Here is a 14287-nt window from a genome sequence, read left to right on the forward strand (position 1 = left end):
AGCATGGCACCCTGGGCAGGGCACAGAAGATGGTATCCCGGGCAGGGCATAGAGGCTGACACCCCGGGAAGGGCACAAAGTCTGGCCCCCCAGACAGGGCTGAGGCTGGCACCCTGGGCAGGGTATGGAGGCTGGCACCCCAAACAGGACAGAGGCTGGCACCCCAAACAGGGCAGAGGCTGGCACCCCGGGCAGAGTACAGAGGCAGGACATGAAGGCTGACAGGCCGGGCAGGGTATGGAGGCTGGCACCTCGGGCAGGGCATGAAGGCTGACACCCCAGGCAGGGTATGGAGGCTGGCACCCCGGGCAGGGTACGGAGGCTGGCACCCCGGGCAGGGTATGGAGGCGGCCACCTCGGGCAGAGTACAGAGCCTGGCACCCCGGGCAGGGTATGGATATATATGTGGTATATTGCAGGACGCGGGTGGCAGGGCTGCTGTGTCAGGCTCGGCCATGCTGGGCACATGCCCATGTACACAGGAGGCCGCTCGGTGATGGTGGCACACAAAGCCTGGCACACAATGGGGGATGCACGCACAGAGCACACAGGGGACGGCGCCCCCTCCCATTGGCCGGCCGGGTGGGTGAGGGGCAGCGGAAGGTCCGGGCTCCTCCTCCTCCAGGACACGTTCTCATCACATACACACAGTGCATGCAGCAGACGGGGAGACCTGGGCCGGGCCCGGGACACACAGAGCGCAGGCAGCAGGCGACACCGGGGCATGGGGCCAGACGTCAGCGCCGCCCGGGACTGAGCCGCGCACCTTCCCCGCCGCCTGCACCCTCTGCTCGGACACTCGGTGCAGCACCGGCCGCCGCCGCCGCACGGATCCGCGCTCCTCCCCGGACCGGGACTCGTCACCGGGGGTCGCTAGGCCGCCCCGCCGCTCACTCGTCATGTTCGCCAAGGGGAAAGGCTCCGCGGTGCCGTCTGACGGGCAGGCCCGGGAAAAGTGAGTGGGGCCTGTGCTGGGGACGGGCAGAAGCTCGTGCGGTGCCTTTGTGCTGCCCCTCACCTATTATGTGCCTGCTACCCCCGACCAGCAGTGCCCCCCGTGGTGTGCAGACCCCTGACCTTTATATGTGCCCCCAATCCCTGTATATCCTGTGTAATGCACCCCCAGGCATATGCACCCCCTGACTGGCCGCCCCGGGCGACTGCACCCCCCGACTGGCCGCCCCGGGTGACTGCACCCCCCGACTGGCCGCCCCGGGTGACTGCACCCCCCGACGGGCCGCCCCGGGCGACTGCACCCCCCGACGGGCCGCCCCGGGCGACTGCACCCCCCGACGGGCCGCCCCGGGCGACTGCACCCCCCGACGGGCCGCCCCGGGCGACTGCACCCCCCGACGGGCCGCCCCAATTCCCCTCATTGATTTGAACCCCCGACACGGGTTCAGTGGTTTGCACCCCCGACATGGGTTCAGTGGTTTGCACCCCCGACACGGGTTCAGTGGTTTGCACCCCCGACACGGGTTCAGTGGTTTGCACCCCCGACACGGGTTCAGTGGTTTGCACCCCCGACACGGGTTCAGTGGTTTGCACCCCCGACACGGGTTCAGTGGTTTGCACCCCTGACGGATCCCCCCCCCCCCCCCCCCAGTGGTTTGCACCTTCCAATGTGTTTCGTATAATTTATGTACCCCCTGATTAATGCCTCTTTTGGTCTGCAGACCCCTAAGCTTTATATGAATGTCTGTATATTTATGATGTGCCCCCCAAACCATATATACCAGTAAATGTTTGCACCCTCCGAACGTGCCCCACAGTGTTGTTTGCTGCCCCCTAACCTATTTGCACCCTTCCCATTATATATAGCCCAACTTACCGGAGCCCCATCTTCTCCCCCTACTCTATATATATATATATATATATATATATATATATATATATATATATACTCCTGAACGTCTGCCCCCTAATATGTGTATTTCCACCATTATGTACGTTTACCCCCCCCTCACCAAACATTCTGCACCCCTTCCTGCTGCCATACCCCCCCACCCCCACCGTTTTCTTACAGGCCAGTCTGATATCCCATAATGATGTTGGCTGCTCCCCCTCCACCCAACCTTTCTATACTCCTGCCACAATGCGCCCCACCATCCAATGTGCCCCCCTCCACACTGCGTTGTCCACTGCCCCTAATTTTTTAAAATCTCCCTCATTATGTACCTCCAGCTCAGTTGCACCCCATCTTTTCTGCTGCCCCTTATCTTTGTGTATCCCACATGTAATGCCCCCACCCATTATGTACCCCTGAATGTCCCCTGTTGTCTTCTGCCTCTTACCCTTATAGTTTGGGGTCTGAAGCCCCTCTGCCATTTTGTATCCTGAGTACCGCCCCTCTAAACCTTCTATATCACCTCCATTATATATCCACAGATTTTTGCAGCCATAAGCATATTTACCACCATTGTTTGTTCTGCTGTCCCCCCTCATAATTACATGTACCCCATATTATTGGCTGTGTTCTATTTCACATGCCATTGGATATTGCCAAAATTGTTGTTGTCCGCTAATGATTGTCCCCACCGCCGGATGCCCACTGGCTTCATAGCGCCTCTATAGGTTTGTGTGCCCCATAGTGCTGGCATTGCCCCCAGAGGTGGTGTATCCGGACGTCTGTGCCCCCCTTGATTACTGCAGCCCTCCGATTAGTTACCCCTGTATCTCTAGTTGTTGATCGGTTCTGGACCCCCAGTTGATGATGTTTACCACCCCCCTAATAATATCCTCTGCCGCACTAACTTCTAGGTACCACCCAGTGATTCCTCTTTTGATGAAGTTTGTCCAGGACAATGTCTGACCCCACTGTTATGTCTGCAGCCCCCCCTAACCTTAGATCCCCACTGGCCCCTCTAGTCCTGTATGGTTTTTACCCTGTCCTTGTATCGCCGTACCCCCATACAGTCTTTGTACCACCAACTCCCCCCCAAATACTTGTGACCTATAATGGTGCCAGGCTTGGATTATGTCTCCATCAGCCACTTAAAACCATGCACGGGGCGAATGGTGACCTGCACCCTGCCACAATTTGGGGTCTCCTCTTGTGCTGCCCCACTAGCATGGGTGACGCTCCCTTCCGTGTACATAGACGCTGGTTATGGTCTCTTGGAGGGAGGTGTTGCGTTGCTCCCCGCCATCTTGTCTTGTGTGTGCCCGCTCCGTTGGGCGTGCCATGTTGTCGCCCCTTGGTACATCATGCCTGACGGTTCCTCAGCTTCTTGACCCTTACAACCCCTGCCTGTGAGACGTCCCTTTAAATCTGCCCAATATTTGTACATTGTGATGCCACCTAGTGCCGATGCCCGGCCGGTATCTGCTTCCCCGGTGACATTTCCTGCTCATACACTGATTTATTACCTTGTCATCCATATTATAGGGAATTTAAATCAATCCCATATTAAGCACCCAGCAATTTAAAGTGATAACGCCTCTTCAAAACGAAGTCTTAATTAAAGGGTGTCTTAAAAACACGGCTGCTTCCCTCTTAACACATTGCCACGTGTGACCGAAGGTTGTATGTGATACTAATATATCTTTGGGCTCATTGACTTTAATGGGGGCAGAGCTGCAATACAAGGCACAACCTATGGACACGTGGGGTGCTGTTCCTGCAATGTTTTTCGAAATTCTGGGCTACCCCCTTATGTATTCATATATCAATCAAATCTCACTTGTCAGGTGTCCAACATTTATCTTAACCGCATCGCTTCTGGTTTGATTGACAGCTGCCCCAAATCTCACGACTCTCAGATAACAATTTTACAAAAGGCACAGAATGAGTTAAAATAATATAAAAAAATATATATTTTTAGTGTTGAGATATGTGGCCACCGCAGCAGTCACTGATCCCAGTGGTCACTTGTCCCTTTGATGGCAACCGGGATTTATAGAGACCAGCTCGGGACTGGGAAGTGGATGGGAGTGATGGGTGTCAGTAACTATTGGTCCTTTATTTTGGTCCCTTATTTTTTTTTCCCATTCTCTCCAGACAACCCCCTTAAGAGCGGTTGCATAGTAGAGATGCTTTTCTTCTTCGTTCTTGGACGAAGGGCCCATTGGCTCACAGAGGCCCGTCTTCTGCCGACGGGCCCATTTGCTCGCAGCGGCCCGTCTTCTGCCGACGGGCCCATTTGCTCGCAGCGGCCCGTCTTCTGCCGACGGGCCCATTGGCTCGCAGCGGCCCGTCTTCTGCCGACGGGCCCATTGGCCCGCAGCGGCCCGTCTTCTGCCGACGGGCCCATTGGCCCGCAGCGGCCCGTCTTCTGCCGACGGGCCCATTGGCCCGCAGCGGCCCGTCTTCTGCCGACGGGTCCATTGGCCCGCAGCGGCCCGTCTTCTGCCGACGGGTCCATTGGCCCGCAGCGGCCCGTCTTCTGCCGACGGGTCCATTGGCCCGCAGCGGCCCGTCTTCTGCCGACGGGTCCATTGGCCCGCAGCGGCCCGTCTTCTGCCGACGGGTCCATTGGCCCGCAGCGGCCCGTCTTCTGCCGACGGGTCCATTGGCCCGCAGCGGCCCGTCTTCTGCTAATTCATATTTATGTAGTAACTTTCTCACAGCCCTATACGTTAATATTCCTGGATTTTGCATATTAGGGACCACCTATTTCAGCCATTCCTGAGTATAGTCGGTGCTATGTGGATCATCACTTTTTTTTCCCGCTTTCCACGATCTGCTCCATCTTGGTGACGTTTCCCCTCTGCTCCATGTTCATGTCCTGTCGTCTTCGGTTCAGGTTTCTTCTTTTCCTGTTTCCCTGGTATTTCGTGTTTCGGACCCCCTCCCCCTTCCCCCTTTTTTTCTTTGTACACTCTTCCCAGCAGTGATTATGATCTCTTGTCCACTGTCTGATCTTCGGTGACCCGTGTTACTGTACCATCCCGCAGCACCACCTATAATAATGCACATGTGAAGTTGGGGTAACCGGGGTGCGTACGTTGCCATCATTTATTTGACGTGACCTGGGGTCATCGGTTGTATGATGGAGAATTCATCAATGGCTAAAATTGACACTACTGTCCCATTTATCCAACATCTACATACTGGTGTGTACTGCCAAACCAGATCCAACACTTCTTACTGCATTACCGTAGTAGTAAGCATTGCTTTCCCGATACGGTCAGTGGATACCGGTAAGCGCCAAAAGCATGGACGATGCTGGCGATCATGTGCTTTAGCTCCATTGTGAAAGCCTTCATCGCGGAGACTGGGAGTATGGTGCCGTAATCTGTGGATAACGGAGTGCTTTCCTTGCAAGCACTGGAGCGGGTGCAGCCATGATTTACGCACTCCATTCTGAGAGGTAGAGATGGTGTGAATAGGTTCTATCGGTGATCTGTGGCCAGCGGACAGGAGCACTGCCAACCACATCTCTTGCCTGTTGGTATCAGCGCCTCTTCTTTTGATTAGCCGGCATGGTGTAACGTCGCACCAAACCGAGTACTCCAAAAAAGAGCCTTGGATGCCGCAGCCTCAAAATTCTTGTGTGACCAATAGACCAGGTCCTACAATTCGATGGATTCTGCAATTGCTGACCCCCATCGGCAGTGACGGCTGTAACTGGGGGGCTGTGGTACGGAAAAGGGGAGAGTAGGACTTTCAATACCAGTTCACGACACTTGAGATCTTTTTCAGAATCTCTTTGCGGCAGCAATACACCACGGAAAACTTTTCCATCCAAACCTGCCCCAACTCCCCCCTCACCACCACCGACGACTAACATGACCGATTCTTCAGAGGCTCGTTTGGACTCCCCATTAACTCCAATACACATTATACAATTATATATCACATTACGGTATAGTGCTATATTCCCTGAATGGAATTCTCATGTACAGCCAGCAATGAATGCTGAGTGATTTCAGCTCTGAAGTATATAGAATTGTGAATGCAGCTCTGGACTATAACACAAGCTGTAACTTAACCTCCAAAACTCGTAGTCTGATCTTATAAAAATGGCACCCAAAAGTTTGTGTCTCCAGTGTTTCCACTTTTAATACATTTTGCTACCTAGTGTCCCCCAAAGATTAATTTTGCCTGATTTTGGTGTCCTGTTACCATTGTTTTCGTAGCTCAGGTGTTTTGCATCGTCCTCATCTGTAGAAGTCTTGTGTCTTCCTGTAAGATTCTTGCTTATCACTTTCTCCTTTCTCTTGCAGACTCGCTCTTTATGTATATGAATATCTGCTTCATGTTGGTGCCCAGAAATCAGCACAGACGTTCCTGTCAGAGGTGAGACCTAGATACCTGTATTGAGACGTATATTTATGCATTTTGGAGGCTTGGTATATACATATATACAGTGTTTCTCCGACAATAGGACAGGGTCTTATATTATGTTTTTCTCCGAAAGAATGCCTAGGGCTTATTTTCAGGGCATGTCTTCTTTTTGTTTGTGTGTGTGTGTGTGTGTGTGTGTGTGTGTGTGTGTGTGTGTGTTTGTTTTTTTTGTCCCTCCCATGAACAGCAATCAACATTATACTCCCTTCTTCCCTTCTTCCTTTCCTTCCCTTCTTCCTTTCCTTTCCTTCCTCCCCTCCCTTTCCTTCCTCCCCTCCCTTTCCTTCCTCCCCTCCCCTCCCTTTCCTTCCTCCCCTCCCTTTCCTTTCCTTCCTCCCCTCCCTTTCCTTTCCGTCCTCCCCTCCCTTTCCTTTCCGTCCTCCCCTCCCTTTCCTTTCCGTCCTCCCCTCCCTTTCCTTTCCGTCCTCCCCTCCCTTTCCTTTCCGTCCTCCCCTCCCTTTCCTTTTCCTTCCTCCCCTCCCTTTCCTTTTCCTTCCTCCCCTCCCTTTCCTTCCTCCCCTCCCTTTCCTTTTCCTTCCTCCCCTCCCTTTCCTTTTCCTTCCTCCCCTCCCTTTCCTTTTCCTTCCTCCCCTCCCTTTCCTTTTCCTTCCTCCCCTCCCTTTCCTTTTCCTTCCTCCCCTCCCTTTCCTTTTCCTTCCTCCCCTCCCTTTCCTTTTCCTTCCTCCCCTCCCTTTCCTTTTCCTTCCTCCCCTCCCTTTCCTTTTCCTTCCTCCCCTCCCTTTCCTTTTCCTTCCTCCCTCCCTTTCCTTTTCCTTCCTCCCCTCCCTTTCCTTTTCCTTCCTCCCCTCCCTTTCCTTTTCCTTCCTCCCCTCCCTTTCCTTTTCCTTCCTCCCCTCCCTTTCCTTTTCCTTCCTCCCCTCCCTTTCCTTTTCCTTCCTCCCCTCCCTTTCCTTTTCCTTCCTCCCCTCCCTTTCCTTTTCCTTCCTCCCCTCCCTTTCCTTTTCCTTCCTCCCCTCCCTTTCCTTTTCCTTCCTCCCCTCCCTTTCCTTTTCCTTCCTCCCCTCCCTTTCCTTTTCCTTCCTCCCCTCCCTTTCCTTTTCCTTCCTCCCCTCCCTTTCCTTTTCCTTCCTCCCCTCCCTTTCCTTTTCCTTCCTCCCCTCCCTTTCCTTTTCCTTCCTCCCCTCCCTTTCCTTTTCCTTCCTCCCCTCCCTTTCCTTTTCCTTCCTCCCCTCCCTTTCCTTTTCCTTCCTCCCCTCCCTTTCCTTTTCCTTCCTCCCCTCCCTTTCCTTTTCCTTCCTCCCCTCCCTTTCCTTTTCCTTCCTCCCCTCCCTTTCCTTTTCCTTCCTCCCCTCCCTTTCCTTTTCCTTCCTCCCCTCCCTTTCCTTTTCCTTCCTCCCCTCCCTTTCCTTTTCCTTCCTCCCCTCCCTTTCCTTTCCAAGCCAACTTCATCAGGGTTTTGCATATAAAGCATTGCTGGGGTTACGTTTTAATGATTTCTGATTGTAACTAGGGCTTATTTTTTTGGAGTCCGGCTTTTGTCAAGCATACTCCTAAAAATCCTGTAAAATCAGCCTGGGGCTTATTTTCGGGGTAGGTCCTGTTTTCGGGTGAACGGTGTGCATGTGTAATATATATCAATATATACACACCAAGGCTTCAAAATGCATAAATATATCAGTCACTGTAGATTGTAGTACAGTATGAGGCCTATAAAGGGCCTGTATACCTGCTGTTTCTTGTAGATGAGCATACAAAAAGGTGAAGGTTTCCGACGTCCCACATTCAAGTACTGACCACACTGCCAGGACCGGACACGGGTCTCCCAACAAGAACTTAAAAGACTGGCGTTTTGGGTTGGGAGATCCACAGTCGTTCTGAACATCGCAGTTCTTACTCTACCAAGAAAAATCAAATTGACTCCTGGGATGATCCAGCATGGCGCAATCTGCTGAAATTGTAACCAATCGAGCTTTCTCTCAATTTTTATCGTGGGTGATCAGTTTCAGATGAAAGCAAACTCTGCATCATAAAGACGGACCACCCATAGAGTAGAATAATTAGTTCTGTAGGACCTTTGTCATGTATTGCTTATTAGGAAAGATACAAGCGAGGCTGTAGATGAACCTGATGAAGGGCTTCTCTGGCGCCTCTCGTATCCGATGCACTTGAGTTCACCGATACCTGCCAGATCATGTGCACAGCCGCCAGTTGTTGTGCAGGCACGATATTGGTCAACCTACACGGCAGTCACCTACTGACCCGTTGTCATCGGCACCTCTCAGTTCTCAGCACAGAAGTTAGAGGCGGACGGAGAACATCCTTTTAAGTATTCCGGGTTATGGTCTTTGTTATTTCTGCAAGAAACCCCTGTCTAGATGTTGTACTCTTATGTGACTTCTCTGTGGACTGCTCACATCCTTCGTTCCTTGTTCTTACAGATAAGGTGGGAGAAGAATATCACATTAGGGGAACCTCCAGGATTCTTACATTCGTGGTGGTGGTGAGTGAAGCATTCTGCACATTTTCTACCTTTTTAGCTTTAAAACCACATATGTAGCAAAAAGGCGAGTTTGTCTTCAACAGAATATTTCCTATTACCGTTCTAATAAAAAGAAAAAATATATGTTTTGGATTATAAGATGAACCCCAAATTTAGAGGGGAAAAAAAATGGGGTCAATCTTACAATCTGGTGGTGTCTTACCGGAGAGGAGGGGGGTGTCAGCGGTGGTTGATGGTCCCGCCAGTGGGTATCCCAGATGCTGTCAAAGAAATGGCGATCGGAGATTGACCTTTCGGCTCAATGACAAGCCGAGATCTCATCTGCGCACGTGCCACCTCCGGGCGCCATGTTCCTTAAGTCAGCTGCTGGGAGCCCACGGCGCGTGCGCAGATGAGATCTTCAGCCAAGAGCTTCATCTGCACCTGCGCTGACTCCGGGTGCCATTGTTTGCAGCCCACACCGTTGACATCTTCAGGATGCCCCTGCCTCACTGCTCACAGCACAGCGCCTGCCAGCCCCAGCATTGCCCCACATTTTGCAACCCCTCTCCACCATTTCCCCAGTAAGGTGCGTTCGGATTATAAGACGCACCCCTCATTTTCCTCCCAAATTTTTTGGAGGAAAAGTGCGTCTTATAATCCAAAAAATGAGGTAATCGGATCTGTCTAGTTATGTTAGTGACTACTGCACTAAGACTTTACCCCCAAATTATAGGGGTTGCCCTGTTTTGTTCTAAATTTAAAGGGAACCTGTCACCAGTTTTTTGACTATTCAACCAAAAGTGTCACCACCTGCAGCTCCTGGGCTGTATTCTATTAAGGTGCACCTTGTTGCCGTCATCATGCACGCCGCTGGCCAACTCTCGCGCAGGCGCAGATACATCACCGGCGCGAGAAACTGTTTTTTGCTCGTCCTGCGATATGGGCAGAGCGAACTGCGGCTGCGCGTAATTTGGCAGCGTACATAATGACGGCGGCGTGTCAGTCATGACAGGAGGACGGCGAGCAAGGCCAAAAGGGGGGACAAAAGCCGAAATAGAGCCCACCCATCTGGCCAACACAGCTCATTAGCATACAAAACGGTGAGATTTTATAAAGTTCTTTTTGTGGTCTGCAAGTGGGGACAGCAACAAGGTGCACCTTCATAGAATGCAGCCCAGGAGCTGCAGAAGGGGATACTTTTGGTTTAATAGTCAATAAACTGGTGACTGGTTCCTTTTTAAAGGTCCATTCACATTTTAAGAATATCATGATCGTTTGTTTTACCATAAATGTGCAGTGTAAAACAGCTGCCGATCACCCAAGGGTCGAGCTAAACTCATTCATCGGGTCAGAGATGATCTTTTGGTTTGCTAAAAAGATCATCATTCTCGGCAGCATATCAATCTGTGCTGCCGAGAACAATGACGGCCTGTATGCACTAAACGATCTATTGCCGATCAGTCTGCATCTCAAGCGTGCCTGTGTAAATGGGCTACTAAATGACCGCAAACTGGCAGACATGCTTGCTGTCGTGTGTACACGGACTCTTAAGGCCGCTTTACATGCAACGACATCGCTAACGAGATGTCGTTGGGGTCACGGAATTTGTGACGCACATCCGGCCTCGTTAGTGACGTTGTTGCGTGTGAAACGCTGGAACGACTGTGAACGATCAAAATTACTCACCATATCGTTGACGCGTCTGTCTAATCCCAAATCTCGTTGCTGGTTCAGGACGCAGGTTGTTCGTTGTTCCTGAAGCAGCACACATCGCTACGTGTGACACCGCAGGAACGAGGAACAACACCGTACCTTTGGCCGCCTGCAATGCGGAAGGAAGGAGGTGGGTGGGATGTTACGTCCCGCTCATCTCCGTCCCTCCGCTTCTATTGGACGGCTGCCGTGTGACGTTGCTGTGGCGCCGCACGTACCGCCCTCTTAGAAAGGAGACGGTTTACCGGCCACAGCGATGTCGCAGGGAAGGTAAGTATGTGTAATGGGTTCGAGCGAAGTTGTCGCCACGAGCAGCGATTCGCCCGTGATGCACAACCAACGGGGGCGGGTACGCTCGCTAGCGATATTGGTACCGATATCACAGTGTGTAAAGTCTGATTTAGGCTGTGTGCACATGATGCGTTTTACCTTTTTAGATTTTGTTGCAGAAAATATTTACAGGATTTCCATTTTTATTTTTTACTTTTGTGTTTTTTCACCAATGATAAAAAAAAAAACGTCAAAACTGCCAGAACATGCAGATTTTCTGCAAAATGTGCACATAGCCTCTGAATTCAGGGACCGAAGCTAGTACTAAGGAAGGATCAGATGTTTTCGGCTTGGGTAGCTTGCTCCAGGTGATGAGACAGTCGACCACTCATCATTTTATTGGGGCTTTTCCTAGGTGTTTTCCTCTTCTGTATAGGCTGTGTTGTGTTTGTGCTGACTTGTTACCTTTCTTTGCACGCAGTGTATTTTGGGACCTGTACTGTGCCGCGCCGGAGCGCAGAGACACCTGTGAACATTCAAGTGAAGCGAAAGCTTTCCACGACTATGTGAGTAGCCGGAGTCATCCTCTTATTCCCTTGTTTATAGACTCATTGACGCTGTTGCCTGAGTGCCGATATTACTGCGATGTACAGGCGTCTATAGTTGCAGTGGAGCGGATTCGGCATGCATTGTGCCGCGGGGGGGGATAATTTGTGCAACAATGAATGTGCAGCATCAGGAGTGGGTTTGGGTTTTTATCTCTTCTGACATGCATGCGCCGTGTTATCTAATTGCTGCGCGCTTGATGGTTGCGTCATACAAATTGGGGCAAAATTATGAAACCCAATTTTTAGATGGTGCAATATCAATCTGGTTTCACACATCCAACTTTCAGTCTTGAGTATGGAGCAATGTCTGGATCGGCCGTGAATCTTACCCAAAAATCAACACCCCCGGCGATATGGCAGGTTGCGGATTTTGGATCAGGAGACCCACTGCTCTGATTTTCAGTGGTTTGTGCTGCTTGTGTAAATGTAGACTTATCAATTAGTTGGCGCACTCAGATCCACAAAATAACACTTAAGGGTGCTTTACACGCTGCGACATCGCTAGCGATCTCGTTAGCGATGTGACACGCCAGATCGCATCTGCGATCTGGCGTGTCACATCGCTAACGAGATCGCTAGCGATGTCTCAGCGTGTAAAGCATCCTAAAACTGGTGCAATTTTGGCTCACGGTATCTAAACTTCACCCACACATTTACTTGACCATGCACCTAGAGCACATAATAGATGACACAAGGCATGTCGGACAGTTGTTGGTGCAAATAGAATTGTGGCGCATATAGCTCGTTGTCGCCCCTCGTTGTTTTAGGTGATCCACGGGATCATTCAGCGAGCTCTCAGATTACTGGATCGTGGTGTACTGGGTCATCTTGCTGTATGGGAGATGATTGTGGTCTCTTGGTGGGAGCTGGTGGGCTTTCCATACAAGTAGCGGATCTAATTTTGCTATTCCGTATTGTTTGTGGCAGCGTTATACCTGTTCTGTAAACCATGAAGACGTCCATTACTCACCTAAAGTAAGCTGCAGTTTAAAGGACGCTTCACACTAAAGGTTTTCATATTGTTAGAATCATGTGCAGTAATCATTGTGAGGTCTGTAGTAAGCAATATATGGTGTTCGTCCACCTCTGCCCGATGGGGGTGGAGAAAGATCGAGCATGTTTGATTTTTAACATGACTAATCATCTGGCAGCAGCTTATTTCCGCCTGCAAACAAAAGGATTGTTTGGTGAAGTTCTAACTGCACAGTTCTTCTCTCCCCTGTCATGATTTGTGGGGGGAGAGTCTGGAGGTCCCAGTACATATCAGTCATCTGGGATTGTCCCCTTTCAGAAAATGTGTCTATATGGTTTAAAAATAAAAAATGGGTTAGGGCCGTTTCACACATGTGGCTTTTCGCCGCATTGGCGGATCCAGCGCACTCTAGTACTGTGTGATACAGTACAATGGCAGCGCGGCAATTTCTGGGTCACATGCTCCGGTCACATGATAGCATGTGACCGCAGCTTTTTGCGCTGCCATTGTACTGTATACAATGTACTGGAGTGCGCTGGATCCGCCAATTCGGCGAAAAGACGGATGTGTGAAACTAGCCTTACTCACCCTCCACAGGGCGAACACTGAGTCATAGCTGTTGCTGGTATCTGACATCACCCACAGAGCCAAAGCCAATCACTGAGCTCTGCTGGCTTTTCTGTATACACAGGCAGAGCCGCTGAGCTCAGTGATTGGCTGCAGTGCTGACATGTCATCGCTGCAGACAATAAGGGGTACTTCTCACATAGCGAGAAAGCTGCTGAGTCACGTTTTTTTGTGACGCAGCAGTGACCTCATTAGCGATCTCGCTGTGTGTGACACTGAGCAGCGATCTGGCCCCTGCTGTGAGATCGCTGCTTGTTACACACTGCTCTGGTTCATTTTTGGACGTTGCTCTCCCGCTGTGAAGCACACATCGCTGTGTTTTGACAGCGAGAGAGCAACAATCTGAATGTGCAGGGAGACTGCTTCTGGCAGCCTGCGGTAAGCTCTAACTAAGGTAAATATCGGGTAACCGAGCAAAGCCCTTTGCTTGGTTACCCGATATTTACCTTGGTTACTAGCGTCCGCCGACTCCCTGCACACGTAGCCAGAGTACACATCGGGTAAATAAGCAAAGCGGTTTGCTTATTAACCCGATGTGTACTCTGGCTAGGAGTGCAGGGAGCCAGCACTAAGCGGTGTGCGCTGATTGCCAAGCGAAGTGCTTTGCTTGGTTACCCGCTATTTACCTTAGTTACCCAAGCGCAGCATCACTTCCACGCGTCGCTGTGCCTGGGGGCTGGTCACTGGTCGCGACACACCAGTGATCCTGACCAGGTCAGATCGCTGGAGCGTCGCTAAAGTGTGACGTTACCCTAACAAATACCAGCAGCTGTGGAAATTCAGTGCTGGACCTGGAGAAGGTGAGCAAGGCACAGATTGTGTTTTATTTTTTATTTATTTATTTTTTTGATCGGGGTCAACCTCTGTAAGAAAGATGTGCAGAAGATTATAGAATAGTTAGAAAGATAATTATATATAATATATTTTTCTATGTAGTATATTTAAAAAAATAAATACACACACACACACACACACACACACACAATAAATATATATTTATATTCTTTATTAGTTTGTGGCCAGCACAGTGTAGGGAGCCTATAACAAATGACATTACATTGTGTGGTGGGGTCAGAATCAGGGTTTTTTTTTTTTTTTTGTTTTTTTTTTCCCCTCGGGAGCGTTTGGTCTTATGACCACTTATAGGCTTCAGTGGAGCCAGAAGTGATCCTGTGCGCGACCCAAGGGGTCATGTGTCAGACTCCCACCCTCCATGACCGGCCTTGTGGGTGGCCAAGAATATTTTTCTTTTTTCATGTTTATTCAGTCTGGGTTGCAGCCTTACAACTTGTGGTTTTGTAAAAATTGTAATATTGTTACACATGCAATTGGGCACTGATTATAGATATAGAGATATAGATATA

The 14287-nt window shown here is 50.6% G+C and overlaps 1 protein-coding gene across 7 annotated transcripts in view; it reads left to right on the top strand.

The window, feature by feature from the left end:
• Window positions 1-593: 593 nt before the first annotated feature.
• Window positions 594-14287, top strand: part of SSBP3 (single stranded DNA binding protein 3) — a 68865-nt gene continuing 55171 nt past the window's right edge. For 5 of the 7 annotated variants that reach the window (XM_075320116.1, XM_075320117.1, XM_075320114.1 and 2 more), the window contains exons 1-4: window positions 594-955; window positions 6169-6241; window positions 8689-8750; window positions 11197-11281. In XM_075320116.1, coding sequence (XP_075176231.1) covers window positions 900-955; window positions 6169-6241; window positions 8689-8750; window positions 11197-11281 — 276 coding nt within the window. In that variant the 5' untranslated portion in view covers window positions 594-899. The remainder of the gene's footprint in view (window positions 956-6168; window positions 6242-8688; window positions 8751-11196; window positions 11282-14287) is intronic. The other 2 variants (XM_075320112.1, XM_075320113.1) reach the window with 1 other exon arrangement.

The sequence above is a fragment of the Anomaloglossus baeobatrachus genome, chromosome 8 (genome assembly GCF_048569485.1).
Source record: "Anomaloglossus baeobatrachus isolate aAnoBae1 chromosome 8, aAnoBae1.hap1, whole genome shotgun sequence".
NCBI classification, from domain to species: domain Eukaryota; kingdom Metazoa; phylum Chordata; class Amphibia; order Anura; family Aromobatidae; genus Anomaloglossus; species Anomaloglossus baeobatrachus.